Source organism: Heterodontus francisci, chromosome 9, assembly GCF_036365525.1.
Source record: "Heterodontus francisci isolate sHetFra1 chromosome 9, sHetFra1.hap1, whole genome shotgun sequence".
Taxonomy (NCBI): domain Eukaryota; kingdom Metazoa; phylum Chordata; class Chondrichthyes; order Heterodontiformes; family Heterodontidae; genus Heterodontus; species Heterodontus francisci.
The window spans coordinates 15,613,006-15,632,643 of NC_090379.1; the positions used below are offsets into that span (position 1 = coordinate 15,613,006).

The window sequence follows — 19,638 nt, forward strand, 5'->3', positions numbered from 1 at the left end:
TGGATACACTACACTCTGTCCTTTCCACAAAGTCATTAATATAGATAGTAAATAGCTGAGGCCCTAGGACCGATCCTTGTGGCATCCCACTAGTTACGGCTTTCCAACCTGAAAAAGACCCAGTGATCCCGACTCTCTGCCTTCTGTGTGTTAGCCAATCCTCAATCCATGCCAACATTTTACCCCCAATACCCTGAGCTCTTATTTTGTGCAATAACCTTTTATGTGGCACCTTATCAAACGCCTTCTGAAAATCCAAATACACTATATCTACCAGTTCCCCTTTATCCACTCTGCTTGTTATATCCTCAAAGAACTCTAACAAATTTGTCAAACATGATTTCCCTTTCATAAAACCATGTTGACACTCTTTGATTGCATTATGTTTTTCTAAATGTCCTGCTATTTCTTCCTTAATAATGGACTGAAGTGTTTTCCCAATGACATTTGTTAAGCTAACTGGTCTATAGTTTCCTGCTTTCTGTCTCCCTCCTTTTTTGAATAGGGGCGTCACATTAGTGGTTTTCCAATTTTTTAGAAACCAGCAGCGAATGACTAAAAAACTAATGAAGAGGGAGAAAATTGATTATGAGAGTAAATTGGCAAGAAATATAAAAACAAACAGTAAGAGCTTCTACGGGTATATAAAAAGGAAGAGAGTAGCTAAAAAGTAAGTGTGGGATCCTTAGAGGATGAGACTGGGGAATTAATAACAGGGAACAGAATTAATACCGGAATCCAGTGAGTTTTGGTATATTATGACCAAAGCCTCCACTATCTCGGCAGCCAATTCTTTTAAGACTCTTGGATGCAGGCCATCAGGTCCTGGCGACTTGTCTGTCTTTAGTCCCATCAGTTTGTCCAGCACCTTTTCCCTTGTGATAGAGATTGTTACAAGTTCCTCCCTCCCATTTACACCTTGCTCATCTATTATTGTCAGGATGTTTATAGTGTCCTCCACCGATGCAAAATGTTGGTTTAAATTATCTGCCATTTCCCTGTTCCCTGTTATTAATTCCCCAGTCTCATCCTCTAAGGTTCCCATATTTACTTTAGCTACTCTCTTCCTTTTTATATACCTGTAGAAGCTCTTACTGTTTGTTTTTATATTTCTTGTCAATTTAGTCTCATAATCAATTTTCTCCCTCTTTATTAGTTTTTTAGTCATTCGTTGCTGGTTTCTAAAAAATTCCCAATCCTCTGGCCTACGACTAGCTTTTGCCAATTTGTACGCCTTTGTTTTTGATTTGATACTCTCCTTAACTTCCTTTGTTATCCACGGGTGGTTCATCGTTCTCATCGAGTCCTTCCTTCTGATCGGAATAAATGTTAGCTGAGTGTTATGAAATATCTGCTTAAAAGTCTGCCACTGCTCAGCTACTGACTTTCCCTGTAGTCTATTTTCCCATCCTGCTTTGGACAACCCTATACCTATAGCACACAGCTCCTCCCTCCCCTACTCTACATCCATAGCTTTGGTAATGTTACAATTGTCAACTACGGTATCTTAGATTTCAGGCAGGCCAAAAATTACACCCCTGCCCCTCCAAGAACTTCTTTCCAAAGCACTTTCCTTCCCAGTTACTATGGGAACACAAGCTCACTTTAGGATTATGGTATAGCTGAGACATAAGGAACGTCTCGCCATGCGATCTTAAACTGTGTTGTACAAAAAAAGTTGCATTTGAAGAACAAGACAAAGCACAGTCAAAGAAAAAGCACATTTATTGACAGAATTCACTGCGAAACAGGGAAGAATGTTGAAAGAAGTCAAACCTTCCAACAGTGTGTATGAATGCTACACATCTCGGGAGGGTCATACATCAGATTTAATGAGTTGTTGGAGATACTACATTGTAACATTAGCCTCCCCATAGTCTACTGAATAGACCAAAAAGCTTATTTTACTATTTTGCTTCCATGCATGGTGAGTAACTAAAAGCTTTTAGGACCCAGAAGGCAGGAACAGTAATTGAATATGTACAGAAACGGAACTGGCAGGTATTTATAGGCCAACATTCAATTTATTTTCATACCTTCTGACTGTCCACGAGGAATATGGCGAGGTTCTCACACTGGGGAAAAGGAGACTTGCAAAGTGAGCTCCTCACCGATGATAAAAGAAGTCGCATTTGTACTGCACCTTATCACAGCCTTGAAACATTTCAAGGTTGTTTTGGAAAAACTGTTACATAATCAATGCAAAACACTGGGAGGAAGTATCTTTGGAAGATGGGAGGAGGCCTTTCAGCTCCTTGAGCTTGTTCCACCATTCAGTGAGATCACGACTGACCAGTATCCTGACTCCATCCACTCGCCCTGGCTCCATGTTCCTTGGACGGCACAGTGGCGCAGTGGTTAGCACTGCAGCCTCACAGCTCCAGCGACCTGGGTTCAATTCTGGGTACTGCCTGTGTGGAGTTTGCAAGTTCTCCCTGTGTCTGCATGGGTTTCCTCCGGGTGCTCCGGTTTCCTCCCACATGCCAAAAGACTTGCAGGTTGATAGGTAAATTGGCCATTATAAATTGCCCCTAGTATAGGTAGGTGGTAGGGAAACATAGGGAGAGGTGGGGATGCGGTAGGAATATGGAATTAGTGTAGGATGAGTATAAATGGGTGGTTGATGGTCGGCACAGACTCAGTGGGCCGAAGGGCCTGTTTCAGTGCTGTATCTCTAAACTAAACTAAACACTCATAAAAATCTATCAGATATAAAATTATTAATTGAGCTAGCATCTACTGTTTTTTGAAAGAGAGTTCCACACTTCAACATTCATTGGATCATTGGGATCTCTTCTGGTGCAGAAGAGACCTGTACAAGAAGGACGGGTTGCATCTAAACTGGAGGGGGACCAATATCCTTGCGGAGAGGTTTGCTTGCACTGCTCGGGAAGGTTTAAACTAGTCTTGCAGGGGGGGTGGGACCCAAAGTAGTAGTCTCTCAGATGAGATAGTTGAGGCAAATGTAGAGGTTAAAGCAAGCAAGTCCAGTAGGCAGGCCGGGCAGGACAGGGAGCGTGGAAGGTCTGGTAGGCTCAACTGCATTGTTTTAATGCAAGAGGCCTTACAGGTAATAAGATGAACTCAGAGCATGAATCGGTATATGGGATTGTGATATTATTGCTATTACAGAAACGTGGTTGAGGGATGGGCAGGACTGGCAGCTCAATGTTCGGGGGTACAGATCTTTCCGGCGTGACAGAGGTGGAGGTAAGAGAGGAGGGGGAGTTGCACTATTGATTAGGGAGGACATCACGGCAGTACTTAGAGAGGATATCCCGGGGGCAATGTCCAGCGAGGCCAATAGTCAGAGCGAAGTGGAGGAGCATATATGTAGAGAAATCACAGATAGGTGTAGGAATTATAGGGTTGTAATAGTAGGTGATTTTAACTTCCCTAATATTGACTGGGACTGCCTTAGTGCTAAGGGATCAGAAGGGGAAGAATTTGTTAAGTGTGTCCAGGATAGTTTTCTGAAGCAATATGTGGATAGCCCTACTAGAGAAGGGGCTACACTCGACCTCTTCTTAGGAAATGAGGATGGGCAGGTGGTTAATGTGTCAGTGGGGGAGCACTTTGGGACCAGTGACCATAACTCTATTAGCTTCAAGATAGTTATGGAAAAGGATAGGACTGGTCCTCAGATCGAAGTCCTAAATTGGGGGAAGACTAATTTCGATGGCATCAGACAGGAACTCTCAAAAGTTGAATGTGAGAGGCTGTTTACAGGTAAAGGGACGTCTGGCAAGTGGGAGGCTTTTAAAAGTGAGATGGAAGGGCAAGGCTGGCAAGCTTAGGGCCCCTTGGTTGACGAGGGATATTGAGGGTCTGGTCAGGACAAAGAAGGAGGTATATGCCAGGTATAGGCAGCTGGGATCAAGCGAGTCCCCCGAGGAGTATAGGGGATGTAGGACTACACTTAAGAAGGAAATTAGGAGGGCAAAAAGGGGCCATGAGATTTCCCTGGCAGATAAGATAAAGGAGAATCCTAAAAGATTCTATAAGTATACTAAGAGTAAAAGGGTAGCTAGGGAGAGAGTAGATCTTCTTAAGGATCAGTGTGGCAATCTATGTGTGGAGCCACAGGGTGAGGTCTTAAATGAATATTTCCCGTCCATATTTACCGTGGAGAAGGTCATGGAAGCTAGTGAGTTCAAGGGAGGGAACACCTATATCCTGGAGCATATCAACATTACAAAGGAGGAGGTATTGGAGGCTTTGAAGCGCATTAAGGTGGATAAATCCCCAGGGCCTGACCAGTTGTATCCTAGGATGCTATGGGAAGCAAGGGAGGAGATTGCTGTGGTTTTGTATCATCGTTAGCCATGGGTGAGGGACTGGAAGACTGGAGGATAGCTAATGTTGTGCCTTTATTTAAGAAGGGCAGCAGGGATAAACCAGGAAACTACAGGCCGGTGAGCCTTACAACAGTGGTGGGAAAGTTATTGGAAGGGATTCTGAGAGACAGGATTTATATGCATCTGGAAAGACATGGTCTGATTAGGGATAGTCAGCATGGCTTTTTGCGTGGGAAATCATGTCTCACGAATTTGATTGAGTTTTTCGAGGAGGTGACCAAGAGGATTGACGAGGGCAGGGCGATGGACGTTGTCTACATGGACTTCAGCAAGGCCTTTGACAAGGTCCCGCATGGTAGGCTGGTCCAGAAGGTTCGAACACATGGGATCCAGGGTGAGCTAGCAAATTGGATACAAAATTGGCTTGGTGATAGGAGGCAGAGGGTGGTAGTGGAGGGTTGTTTTTCAGAATGGAGGCCGGTGACCAGTGGTGTGCCGCAGGGATCGGTGCTGGGCCCTCTGTTGTTTGTCATATATATTAATGACTTGGATGTGAATGTAAGGGGCATGATTAGTAAGTTTGCAGATGACACCAAAATTGGTGGTATAGTGGACAGTGAAGAAGGTTGTCTAAGGATACAACAGGATATAGATCAACTGGGAAAGTGGGCAAGGGATTGGCAAATGGAATTTAACGCAGACAAGTGTGAAGTGATGCATTTTGGGAAGTTAAACCAGGGCAGAACATATACAGTGAATGGCAGGGCCCTGGGGAGTGATGTTGAGCAGAGAGACCTTGGGGTGCAAGTACATAGTTCCCTGAAAGTGGCAACACAGGTAGACAGGGTGGTGAAGAAGGCATATGGCATGCTTGCCTTCATCGGCCGAGGCACTGAGTACAAGAGTTGGGACGTTATGTTACAGTTGTACATGACGTTGGTTAGGCCGCATTTGGAGTACTGTGTGCAGTTCTGGTCACCGCACTACAGGAAAGATGTGATTAAGCTAGAGAGGGTGCAGAAAAGATTCACAAGGATGTTGCCTGGTTTGGAGGGCTTGAGTTACAAAGAAAGATTGGATAGGCTGGGTCTGTTTTCCCTGGAGCGAAGGAGGCTGAGAGGGGACATGATAGAGGTATATAAAATTATGAGGCATAGATAGGGTAGATAGCCAGAGTCTGTTTCCCATGGTAGGGGTGACTAAAACTAGAGGGCATAGATTTCAGGTGAGAGGGAGGAGGTTTAAAGGGGATCAAAGGGGTAAATTTTTCACACAAAGAATAGTGGGTATCTGGAATGAGCTGCCTGAGGAGGTGGTGGAGGCAGGAACAGTAGCGACATTTAAGAGGCATCTGGACAGGTACTTGAATGAGCAAGGCATAGAGGGATATGGAATTAATGCAGGCAGATGGGATTAGTGTAGATAGGCATTATGGTCGGCATGGGCGCAGTGGGCCGAAGGACCTGTTTCTATGCTGTACGACTCTATGACTCTCTGACTCTAACACCACTTTCCGTGAAGAAGTGTTTCCTAACCTCCCTCCAGAATGGCCCGACTCTGATTTTAAAATTTGCCTTCTTGTCCAAGACTCCCACACCTGTGGAAAACGTTTCTCCCTATCAGTTCCATTCAAAATCCTAAAATCTTCAATCAAGGCACCTCTTAACCTTTTATATTCCAGGGAATACAAGGACCCTTATTAAACCATTAGAGCACAACACAGATCCAACCATTGCTGTGCTTCTGATCGTGTTCTCAACAGCAAGGCTCATGAGATGAGGCAAAACTTCCCGTCTCCCCTCTCAGAATTCATGCCATATTTCATTTAATGGAGAACCAACACCACTGCCGTATGGGTTTTAATCAAAATTATGTTAACATCTTGCCTCCCAGATACACACATGCACAAATAAATAGCCTGAATTAGAAACTGTGCTAACTTGCTCTGCGCTTAATGGAGAGGGACAATATGATCTGTACAGTGATGGTGTTTAGTTTAGTGATACAGCACTGAAACAGGCCCTTTGGCCCACCGAGTCTGTGCCGACCATCAACCACCCATTTAGAATAGTCCTACACTAATCCCATATTCCTACCACATCCCCACCTGTCCCTATATTCCCTACCACCTACCTATACTAGGGGCAATTTATAATGGCCAATAAACCTATCAACCTGCAAGTCTTTGGCATGTGGGAGGAAACCCACGCGGTCACAGGGAGAACTTGCAAACTCCACACAGGCAGTACCCAGAATTGAACCCGGGTCGCTGGAGCTGTGAGGCTGCGGTGCTAGCCACTGCGCCACTGTGCCGCCCTCTCCCACCTTCCCCCAACAGACAAGGTTCAGATTATTGATAAGAAGAGACTTAAGCTATGTTATAGCCAAGAACAGCCTTGGCAGCCTGTCCTGCTGAGTGATGGCTTGCAAAAGTAGGTTTGCAAAGGTCTGTTTTTTTTTTAAATTCAGCAGCATTTTGATCCCCCTCCCCACCCCACACTGCTGCCGCTGAGTTTTTCCTTACTCCGAAGCAAACACGAGCACACAAAAATCCAAAGCTATCTTTCACGGTCACAGATAGTGTTGCCAACTCTCCAGGATTGCCCTGGTGTCTCCAGGAATTACAGAGTATTGCTTTGAGCAACACTGGGAGAAAGGGCATTCAAAAAAAAAATGCTTGTTTTCTTCATTTTCTTGGAACGCTTTTGTTTCTTATTTGTAAAAGTATTAGAGATGGGACAAAAGAAATGCTGTTTGTCTACGGGAAGGGTGGGTGCGGGTGAAAGGTCATGCGATGATAGTTCCAGGAATACGTCCAACCAGAGTTGGCAACTCTAAGTACAGAGCTGCTATTTTTCACCATGGTGCAGATGGCACAACTGAGTGAAATGTACCCCATCACTGAATTGTTGCTATACTTTCCACTTGAACTCCCATTTTGTCCAGACGTCCAGGAAGGGTTGGGCAGAGGAGGAGCCCAAACCTCTTGCAATTTACTTTCGGTATTCCAATGTTCTTCCCTAGTTTCCTGGTTCATGAAAGGGGGATGCACTTCCGTGGGTTCTGCCAGGACCTCACTCGAGATGTGAACCTTCACTTCTGAGCCTAGACCACAACTATTGACCAGCCATCCAATCAAGAGGAGGCATTCTAACTATGTCCTGTCCTCAACTGATAGTGACGCGATCGGCATTCCAGCAGAGGTCACAGGATAGCAATTCAGAGCGGGAAACATACTGATCCCACCCCTTCCCACCCTCCTCTCCCTCCCTTCCCCAGTGTGGGAGATGCTAAGGCCAACTGTAGCATCTCCACTGGCCCCTGGATGAGATCAGCTAGCTCAGCAGACACTGTCATTCCTCCGCCAAAGACAGTGCTGAAGTTGCCTTCCTATTTAATGCACACACTGTGGAGATAAACACAGCCACTAGGAACTTTTTGGTCTATAAAGTGCTCATTGGGCCATCAGGAAAAGCTTTGGCTTGCAATTTCATTCAGGATAAAAAGTGTGTCACACACAGTTAATGCTTGGCACCAGAATTCATGCTCTGTGAAGCTAAACTCGCCGGGCAAACTCCCAACTTGTCTGAGTTGAGAGAATGGGAAAGCACTGGAGGCATTCTTATTATATTAGCTACCATTAACTGTTGTCCAACTTGAGTGACTCACCACCGGACTCACCAAAGCGTGTCCACTATCTACAAGTCAGGAGTGTGATGGAATACTCTCCACTTGCCTGGGTGAGTGCAGCTCCAACAACACTCAAAAAGCTCGACACCATCCAGGACAAAGCAGCCCGCTTGACTGGCACCCCATCCACCACCTTAAACATTCACTTCCTCCACGACTGACGCACAGCAGCTACAAGATGAACTGCAGCAACTCACCAAGGCTCCTCCCACAACACCTTCCAGACCTGTGACCTCTACCACCTAGAAGGACAAGGGCAGAAGATGCATGGGAACACCACCACCTGCAAGTTCCCCTCCAAGTCACACACCATCCTGACTTGGAACTATATCGCCGTTCCTTCACTGTCGCTGGGTCAAAATCCTGGAACTCCCTTCCTAACAGCACTGTGGGTGCACCTACCCCACATAGACTGCAGCAGTTCAAGAAGGCAACTCACCACCACCTTCTCGAATACAATTAGGGATAGACAATAAATGCCAGCTTTGCCAGCGTGGCTCACATCCCATGAATAAATTAAAAATATTATGCACAGAACATTATACACTAAATGTATTGGCTGACATTTTGTTAACTCCCCTTCCCGTCAGCTGTGGAAATATGTATCTTTCTGTTGGTTGGTTAACCCAATTGGCAGTCTGGCAAGCACTCGTTAGATTGTATGTACAGGGAGCAGGCATACTTTAGACACATACACATGATGCAAATAATGCTTTAAAAGCACGAGGCCTGCATTTGTCTTGGAAACAAATCTTTGTTGCTCAGTTGAAGTATGAGCATTCATTCTGTACTTGGGCGTAAATCGCACTCCACAGATTAAATCTTAATATGTTGTTGCAGCCACCTTGATTGGGGGATAAATATGTTACACAGTGTGTGAATGAGTGACAGACAGGAAGGTCCCAGGATTCCTCCCCGACCAGTATTGGGTTAGCTAATCTCAGACAGGGAAGCAATAGGGGTTCTGTGTTTGGAGAACAACAAGCCTAGGCTAGGGAGGGGGTAATAAACAGCTTCAGATCAGTTACTAATGACTGCTGGAGGTTCGTGCGACGTTGAATACATTCAGTTTGGCTGTGATGTCCTTACAGTCAAATATCTTGCTAGCGTTCAGGGAAGGAAGGAAGGAAAGAACCTGCATTTATATAGCGCCTTTCACAACCTCAGGACATCCAAAGCCAATGGGTTACTTGTCCTGAAGTGATGTCACTCTTGTAAGCCAATTTACATACAAGAAGATCTCACAAACAGCAATCAGATAATGGCCTGATGATCTGATTTAGGTGTTGGTTGAGGGTTAAATAATGGCTGTGGGATCTTTTACCCCAACCTGAGGGGGCAGGGAGGTTTAATGTTTCATCCAAAAGACAGTACCTCCGACAGTGCAGCGCAATTTTGGTAGCGGGAGTGTCAGTCAGGATCAAATATCTGGTGTGGGGCTCAAACCCACAACCTTCTGACTCAGAGGCAAGAGTGCTCCAACTGAGCCTGAGCTTGTTCTATGAGCTGTTCAATTGCTTTTTTTTTTGCTAGAATTTATGTGCTTCACGTTCGAGTGGTTTAATAGTATTTTTATAGCTGTGGCTGCGTGAATGGAAACTCTTCTTCACACACGAGTGGTTTAATGAGTTTTTTAAAAACTTTGGCTGTGTGAATAGAAACTCTGCAGTGATTGCGGTTTTCCTGTGCGTTTTGCAATTGGACACCTGGAGTGTTTAGAAAAAAAATCAATCTTTTAAGCACTTCAATGCTTTTCTTTTTAAACCAGTATCCCTCGACCATCGACACAATGACTCACCTGATTTACTTGCAGCCTGTCGTTCTCCGCTTTGTCTTCTACAGCTGGAGGGAAGTCCTTTTTTTTTTAAACTGTTTGCGCCAGTATTTCTGTTTAACTTTCTCTCTTTTGGCTGTAGGAACTTAGACTTTGCCTTTTCACCACAGCTGCCACCAAATAATGAGTTATTTATGTTTTCTGATGCAACATAAATGAGATGTGTGGAGTCCAGTTATGCTGAAGATCTCAAACAGGTTTATTACAGCTAAACTATTTTTATATATAGTGCAGAGCAAACTATTTACAGAATCTTACTCGGGGTGTTACAGTTGCAGAGTGACTCTGGCTTTTACAGTTGCAGAGTGACTCTGGCTTGGAGTCACATGACTTTGTCCTGGTAGTTAGCTCATTAACATACTAAGATCTTAAAGGGACATCACTCTTAAAGGCAATCATACAACAGAGCTGACACTAGAATGGTCACCCGAGGTAACGGGATGGTAGAGTGGGTTGTTCAGCCGATGGATCTATAGTCTGGTATGTGTCAGCCGCTTCAGGGGAGCACATGAGAAAAGGGAAGAGAGAAAATACTTATCACTGCAGCTGAGGTCCAAATGCTTTGTGTTTTATTTGCAGGCAGGATGCTTGTAGGATTACAACAAGCATAAAGATTGGCGGTCAGCATCACGCAGTGAGTTTTTGCATTCTATAAATGCCAACAATCCTAAAGCTGCAGGGATCCCTGTATCTTAACAGAGGGAAATATAACTCATTCGGATGTGAGGGAAAGGAAATGGCAAGGCTGATAAGCCAACAGGTCATTGGCATCCTGCTGTTCACTGTCTGAATCTGTAATGCTGTCCTCATGTTTCCATAATCTGCTGCTGTGTTGTGAGCTGTCTGTGCACTGATAACATCAAATTCAATAATGTAGCATCAAATCCTGTATGTACAGGAGAAAAACAACCCAAAAAAATCACCATATAAATAGGGAGGAAAACCACACAGGCTTCTGGAAGAGGCAAATCACGAGTTGGAAGTGTTGCTGCAGATATACTGCAGTCAAATCCCCTTTTCAAGATACATTTTTTTTTTGTACCATTCCATCTTGTATAGAATTCTGGGCAGGAATCGCTGCTACTGTTGATGGAAAGTGTTAAGCATCCATTCACCAAATCAGACTTCGCTTTCAACAACAACAGTAATTTACAATTATTCAATCTCTTTAACGTAGTAAAACATCCAAAGACACTTCACAAGAGTCTTGTCAAAGAAAATTTGACACCGAACCTCATAAGGAGAGATTAGGACAGCTAACCAAAAGCTTGATCAAAGAAGTCGATTTTAAGGAGTGACTTAAAATTGGAGAGAGAGGCAGAAAGGTGGAGAGGTTTAGGGAGGGAATTCCAGAGATTAGGGCCCAAACAGCTGAAGGCATGGCCGTCAATGGTGGAGCGATGAAAAGTGGGGATGTGCAAGAGCCAGAATTGGAGAAGCACAGAGATTTCGGTGGGTTGCAGAACTGGAGGAGGTTACAGAGATAGGGAGGGCTGAGACCATGGAGGGATTTGAACACATGGCTGGGAATTTTTAAAACTGAGGCGTTGACAGACCTGGAGCTAATTTAGGTCAGTGAGTAGAGGCGGTAATGGGTAAACAATACTTCATGTGAGTGAGGTTCCAGGTAATAGAATTTTGGATGAGCTCAAGTTTATGGAGGGTGGAGAATGGGAAGCCGGGCAGGAGAGCATAGCCCCTCGAACAGAATTGTGCACTTAATTTGTGTCCATCAAGCTCGAGGCATCACAACATAATCTTCGAAAAGAATTGTCAGCCAACAGAGCACTTCTGAGCTATAGCCTCAAATTTACTCATAAACTGAAGCACTCTCTACTTGATCTGAGGGGTAGAATCACAGAGTGATGCTTTGAAAAAAAAAAGTCATTCAACTCATCGAGTTTTTTCCTCCACCCAACTAATCCCACATGACTTCTCACTTCCCGAACCCTAGTATTCCTCTTTACAAGCAACTATTTAAATGCTTGGCTTCACTGATGATTTCTGGTGTAAATTTCCACTTTCTAACCACCCTCAGTAGGAACATTGGTCTTTTTATGTCAAGTAATTCCAATGTCTATCTAGTTCACCTTCTACCATCCTGGTACTTGCATTTTACTATGATGATGGAGTTGTTGATGAATCATAGCCAATAATCTCTATCGATTAGTCGAAAAGAGACCCAGACATGAGGTGAGGAAAACATCCAGTAGGGGAGAGCTTTTGGACCCATAGGTCCAAACTCACCTGTTCCACTCAAACACACTATACTCACATCTCAAATTACTCATATACTGTGTCCTAAAAAGTTATATAGTGAAAGAAATCTAATTTGCTTTTTAATTCATCGATACTAGCTGCTTCCACCATCTCAGGGAGCTTGCTCCATAGATTGACCATTGGCTCATTAAAATAATTGAGCCATGTGGGCCAGGAAGATCCCAGATTTAACTCAACTAGCCTGTTTGGTTGGTAGGGGATGGGGGAAGAGAGTGGCCAAGGATGCCACAAATAACCATGGTGCGCCCGAGTTAGAGAAAGTCAAAAAGGAAAATCAGCCAAGCTTTACAGTGGCCCTTCCATCTCAAAATGTGCATTGGCTGAGGGCACATTCAGTTTGGCTTTGCTGCCTGCCAGTGTTGAATAGCATACTAACAATATGGTCAAATGGTGGTGTACTTGGAATTACATCTCCTCAGCACCTTCGGGAGAACAAGAAGTTCAGCAGCAGGAAGATTAACGTCAGTGAAAAACTAACGGATTTGAGTGAGGCTATGAAGTGGGTCTCTGAATGAGACAGAGCATGCACTTGTCCATTACGACTCCGCGCTCAGTGAAATGGTTCACAAAGACTCAAAATCTTATTACTTTTCATTCGCGTAATCTGATTTCCAAGGTACAACAAAGGGAGAAAAATCCCATCTTCAGAAACCCGATTGTTTATTTTCCTTTTACAAACGTAAGGGCCCACTAACTAAAAAGGACATTTCAAAGTCCTGATCGCATGAGCGGGTGGCTGATAGTTATAGAGACATTCGCCGGGTTTTTTTTAAATCAAAAGAACACCATCTCCCTGAGAGGGGAATGTTGGAAATGCCTGCAACATTTTTATTCCAGTAAACCCATTAATATTGCAATAGCGTCAGTCTCTTCCTGGTATCACTCTCTAACACGCGCGTGCTGGCAGAGATTACTATCTGCATAGAACCGCAAGCAGCAACAGAATAATGGCAGCTGCAATGCTGTAAGCTAATGACAGGCAACAGAGGTAGGCCTGATACTTAGTAAATTACAGCTTGCAAGCAGGTAATTGAAAGCAAAGGCAGAAGAAAGGTCGCTCGTAGATTGTTTGGGTCAGTGGTAGACTGGCAATCAAAAGCACACTTAATAGCTTTGTACCTTGTCATTTTCATTGTCAACCATAACCTACAGCAAAGAATAAACCTTTTGTTTCCCGCTGTGCTTTTCTCCTCCTCTTGCTGAGTGGAACTATTGAAACTGGGGAAATCGGAGGCTTGAAGTTTTCAGCTGTGCGATGTAAAAGTGAGACACGGGCGAGATCAGATGGAACACTGAATTTAAACTCCGCCCAACGGGGACAATTTTAACCTGTTCCCTCAGTCAGGAAACTGAAAGGATTTGGTGCAATATTGGTTTTACAGTCCAACCAATTTTACTCTCCGTTGAAGTTAACAAGTAATATTGGATAGGGTGCAAAACAAGTGTCCCACCTGATCCCATGGTTTCCCACCCGGGTGAGCTAGGTACTTACATAGAATTTACATCACAGAAGCAGGCCATTCAGCCCAACCCTTCCATGCCATTGGCATCTATGCTCCACATGAGTTGCTTTGTTAAGGCGAATAGCATAGATGCATTTAAGGGGGAAGCTGGATAAATATATGGACGGAGAAAGGAATAGAAGGTTATGCTGATAGGCCGAGATGAAGAGGGGTGGGAGGGCGAGATGAAGAGGGGTGGGAGGAGGCTCGTGTGGAGCATAAATCCTGGCATAGACCAGTTGGGCAGACTGGCTGTGCATGCTATGTAATGCAAAGGTGTTGCCACCGGAACTCCATTGAGATGACCTCTTCACAGTGGGAAAATCTCTGAGGAAATTCATCCTTCTCTGCCATTACTCAGTAGGTCATTCCAGAAGGGGTGTGGAATAGCCTGATGGGATTCACACAGAAAGGAAAATGGGGCATCCACACTCAGAAAAAAAGAGTTAAGGAAGAAAGTTACCCAACACCTGAACTTATTTTCTATTTTCATGCGATTTTCCCCGCAGGAGGGAGTTTTGTAAAGGCAAAGTTCAAGGAACAACTTCCATAGAACACTCCATTCAGAATGGAACACTGGAAGACTCTGGGGAAAGGGACTGGAGGGGAGGGTAGGCCGAGGGAGGAGGGGGGTGCAGAGGGAAGGGAACACAATTGGAATCTTTGTTTTGACATCGACTCACCTTTGGAATAAGTCGATGGAACAAGGACCCTGCTAACAAACTTGCTGAGATGGCCTTTAACAATTTAATTTTTATTTCCTCTCATGTTTTCCCCCTTTTTTGCAACTATGATAATGATCAGAATGCTGTGCAGAGTCACACCGCTTTCTGCCATTCATCACAATATCACACGCAAATCTAATAAGCAAGTTCACTCGGCTTGCCTTGTGCTAGTAGACAACTGTTCCCCCTTTAAGAGACAATCCCTATTCTATGGGGTTAGTTTTTTGAAATGGCGCATGGTTATATAAGGGGCATTACAGATTGGTCGCCTGTTATAGAAACACTGACTTCGTCCCCCAGTCCCCTGGCCACAATTCGAATTGATTTCAAAACCAGTTTTACGCTACGTGGCAATTAGAGAATCTTTCCCCATATCTGGACACATCTTGTGTCTAAAGAGTAACACTCCAATCCTTCTTTTGCAACAAACGTTTACATCCATTTTCTCAATGTCACACTTTTAAAACAATAATCTACATTTCTGGTTAAAATCCACAAACTGAACAGGATTGAGACTAGCAACCAGGTGGCTGCAGACCAAAATCCGGCAAGAAATCCCAGTAATATTTTAAACTGGTCTGTTATGTTTCCCGAGAACTGGAACACTTTCCGGGACGAGTCCCAAAGATGGATCCAAGCCATAAATTTCTTGGACTGCTAGGTAACAATTAAAGATGTCAAACTATTTGCAATGGGGACACTGGGATTTTTACTTGAGGAAATTGTGTTGTCTGATCCTGTTCATTTTATTCCTCAGCAACTGTGAAAAGGCAGCCTTTCCTATATTATTCAAAATTGCTGCTATTCAACTTGATTAACCTCAATAGTTCACTGTGGCTGAAGAAGCCAAATCTGCTTTTATTATATGGGATTTGAGGCATTTATTTCTTTAACCAGTGTTTAGGGATCACAATACATGATTCCTTTCCCATTTTTCCCATGAGAACTGAGAACCAGTGGCCTACCAAATCACTTGAGGCGATAAATCACTTGGTCTGACGAGGAGGGGTTATGAGACCTGATATCTCCAGACACCAGTGGCTCAATACCTCAGAAGAGGAAACCAGTGCAATTAGGTTTGCTGTCATTAAACAAGATTTGTTCCATTCATCACCGAGACTTGAAAGTAGCAAGTGAAGGACGCCAGAGTTAATTTCCAAGCAATTTTGCAATTTCCAGCAGTGAGCAGAAGTTTTCTGCTGACCATTCTACAGTCCCTTAATCAGATTTAAAATCAGTTGGCCTGCAGGCATATATTTTTGAGGATATGATTGAAGAGACCATGGCTAGATGGTGACTAATTGTTAGCAATTGGTATCGGGGTTACTCACTATATGAAGCTGAAGAAAGTCACCCAGACCAGGAGCGCTGTCCACTCGTACCAGGATGGCATCTTTCACTGACGTGCTGAATCCAACAGCTAAGCGGTCAGTTCTTGTACTGGGTCTGTCGTTGGCTGGCCAAGTGTAGGTTATGACCCCTCCTCCTCGGCCGAAGATGTACGTCGTACCAGCTGAAAGGCAACGGGACACACGGTCAATGCCACGCTTCGCACGGTTATCGTTGAGAATTTCAGAGTTATGAAATAATCTGGCCTCAACGGCCCAATCCCTTCATCACAAAACTAAAATAAAAATTCTCGCCCACAATTTCACTACGATGTCTCCTGATCAGCTGCTGTACCTCCCGCTGAAGATCAGCAGAAACAACGTTTATGCATCCTTTGCTTTGGGGGAAGCTGTGGCGATTTCCACTATCTTCCATCAAAGTGACACTGGCCAATCAGGAGAACTGCCCAAGGAAATTCCCGGACAATATTACCTGGAGATTATAGGGCAAAAACAGACCATTCAGCACAACTGGTTTATGCCAGTGTTTCTGCTCCACGTGAGACTCTTCCCACACTATTTCACCTCCACCCTATCAGTAGATTCTTCTAATATATCCGTCTAAAATTTAATGGGACAACTTCAAATTTTTTGGCAGCAAGGAGTGTTGAATATTTGTATCACCTCTGACTCGGGATGCCAATTCTGGTTGGATGTATCTCTGGAAGTGTGCAGCACAGGAATTTGGCAGTGTTAAAAGGGATTTATTTAAATGCAAGGGGTATAGTAAATAAAGCCGATGTGCTGAGGGTACAGATATCATTGCTATAATGGAAACCTGGCTTAAAGAGGGGCAAAAAGGGCAGCTCAACATCCCTGGATATAGACTGGGCGGCTAGTTTTCTCGGCCAGTGCAGACAAGATGGGCTGAATGGCCTCTTTCTGTGCCATAATTTTTCTATGGTTTCTTCACATGACCTCTAACCTCCAACTGCTATGCTCCTGTCATTGGTCACTCAACCCGACTATCCCCACAGCACACCACCTTCCCAATCCAACTGGAAAGCAGACTGGCTCTTTGAATGTTACCTGACTTGGCAGATCAACGGCCTTCAAAGAAAATTGAAAAAAGAAACCCCCAATTTGAGAAAACCAATTCTCCCAGGTTGCTGGCAGCAGTATCCAAGAGATAAATTTTTAAATTCTGGAGACTCCAGGGACAATTCTGGAGGTTTAGCAACCCTAAACCCAACCCCTACTGCAGTTGAGATAAGCAAACTCAACAGCGATCAGAGATGCCGAAGCTGGGACCTTCTCGGTCTGTCTACCTCCATTTCACACTCTTTTGTATAGCCACTGCATGCACAACTGGGACATCAGGGGAACAGCTCCAACACTTCATTGTTTACCTTGTTTGTAACTCACAAAGAGGGATGAATTTTTAAACAGCTGCAGAGGTGGGACCAGCAGCAGATGGGCCTGCAATTTTTCGACACCAGCCGGCTTGTCGGCCTGCCACCATTGCCTCTAGGCAATTTCCGTTCCGGGCAGAGTGGGAAGTATGTGACGGTGGAGGCTACTTGCCCACATTCGGTGGGTAGCTGATGAGGCAAGATAAAGGGCCCATTAAGACCACTCAGCAGAAGATGACTGGAATTTCCAGTCGGCTCGTGGGCTTCCCACTGAGGCCGAAACACGGCAGACCACGGGTGAGTGGGGGGAGTGAGCAAGCTCTCCATCTCACTTGGGCTCTCCCAGCCCCGCACCCCACGATAACCACAATGGCCATCGGTCCACGGCTTCGGCCACTGGCCGTCTAGTGGAGAGGTTGCCCCTCCACCATGACAGCCTGTCAGCTGTGGCCTATTTAATGGAGAAAATTTTAAAATTCTCTGCAGAAGCTGCCTCCCTCATTAAGGCATCTTCTCTCTCTCTTGCACACATTGGCAGCTCCCATCTCAGGTGCCCACCCACTGTTTTTAATTGACCAACTGGTCAAAGATTGCATTGGATGTCAGGCACTGACGCCACGTTGAGGCAGAACCCGGAAATTCACCCGACATCAGGGTCCCTGCCCCAGAACAGGTTCTATGCGACAGTGACAACATTTTTTGTTTTTATAAGCCAGACATTTTCTAATGAAAGACGCAGCTATAAAGATCTCAGGACATCCCATAAGTGCTTTACAGGCAATGAGTAGTTTTGAAATGCAGTCACTGTTTTAATATAGGAAACGCAGCAGCCAATTTGGGCACAGCAAGCTCCCATAAACAGCAATTAATGACCACATCATCTGGGGTTGGTTGAGGGTTAAACATTGGCCAGGATACCAGGGAGAACTGCCCCGCTCATCTTCAAATATTGCCATGGGATCTTTTACATCCACCTGAGAGGCACGATGAGGATCTTGGTTTATGTCCTCAACCGAAAGGCAGCACCTCCGACAGTGTGGCACTACCTCATTAGTGCTCAAGTCTCTCGAGTGGAACTTGAAATTACTGAAGAAAGCAGAAAACCAGTCACGTTGACCCATTGCACAATTCTGGACTCAACCCATTAACCATCCTGAGAAAAAGTTTGGTAACACTTTTCTCTCTACCTACTCACTCAGTAGAACATACAAACATACGAATTAAGAGCAGGATTAGGCCACTCGGCCCCTCGAGCCTGCTCCGCCATTCAATATCTTCATGGCTGAACTGATTACTCCACATTTCCACCTACCCGATAACCTTTCACACCCATGCATATCAAGAATCTATCTACCTCTGCCTTAAAAATATTCAAAGACTCTGCTTCCACTGCCATTTGAGGAAGAGAAATCCAAAGGCTCACAACCAGCTGAAAGAAAAAATTTCTCCTCATCTCTGTCCTAAATGGGCGACCCCTTATTTTTAAACAGTGACCCCTAGTTCTAGATTCTCCCACAAGGGGAAACATCATTTCCACATCCACTCTGTCAAGACCCCTCAGGATCGTAAATGTTTCAATCAAGTCGCCTCTTACTCTTCTAAATTCCAGCAGATACAAGCCTAGCCTGTCCAATCTTTCCCCATAAGACTGCCCACCCATTCCAGGTATTAGTCTAGTAAACTTTCTCTGTGCTGCCTCCAACGCATTTACTTCCTTCCTTAAATAAGGAGACCAGTACTGTATGCAATACTCTAGATGTGGTGTCACCAATGCCCTGTATAGCTGAAGCACAACCCTTGCGATAAACGATAACATTCTATTAGCTTTCCTAATTACATGCTGTACCTTCATACTAACCTTTTGTGATTCATGCACTAGGACACCCAGATCCCTCTGCATCTCACAGCTCTGCAATCTCTCCCCATTTAGGTAATATGCTTCTTTTTTATTCTTCCTGCCAAAGTGGACAATTTCACATTTTCCCACATTATACTCCATTTGCCAGGTCTTTGCCCACTCTCTGAACCTATTTATATCCCTTTGTAGCCTCCTTATGTTGTCTTCACAAGTTACTTTCCTACCTATCTTTGTGTCATCGACAAATTTAGCAACCATACCTTCGGTCCCTTCATCTAAGTCATTGATATAAATTGTAACAAGTTGAGGCCCCAGCACAGATTCCTGTGGCACACCACTCGTTACATCTTGCCAAGCAGAAAATGATCCATTTATGCCTACTCTCTGTTTCCTGTTAGCTAGCCAATCTTCTATCCATGCCAATATGTTACCCACTATACCATGAGCTTTTATTTTCTGAAATAACCTTTGATGTGGCACCTTATCAAATGCCTTCTGGAAATCTAAGTACAATACATCTGAAAATTAAGCAAGACTCCAGAATGCCTATCCTACTTCAGATTGGTTTCCCAGTTACTCCTGCATCGCCTTGAAGTAACAGTTCCAACAGTTCAGGAGATAGCTCTGTTGGCGCTTTTATACAGATAGTGTACAATTGGTGGCCCATACATGGTCCTCCCACCATAACATAACTCCATACTTCCAACAGCA

General features: G+C 44.4%; 1 protein-coding gene across 3 annotated transcripts in view; it reads right to left on the reverse strand.

The window, feature by feature from the left end:
- Positions 1-19,638, reverse strand: part of LOC137373596 (neurexin-3-beta-like) — a 586,548-nt gene that overhangs the window by 386,200 nt on the left and 180,710 nt on the right. For all 3 annotated transcript variants that reach the window (XM_068038598.1, XM_068038597.1, XM_068038596.1), the window contains exon 2: positions 15,661-15,842. In XM_068038598.1, coding sequence (XP_067894699.1) covers positions 15,661-15,842 — 182 coding nt within the window. The remainder of the gene's footprint in view (positions 1-15,660; positions 15,843-19,638) is intronic.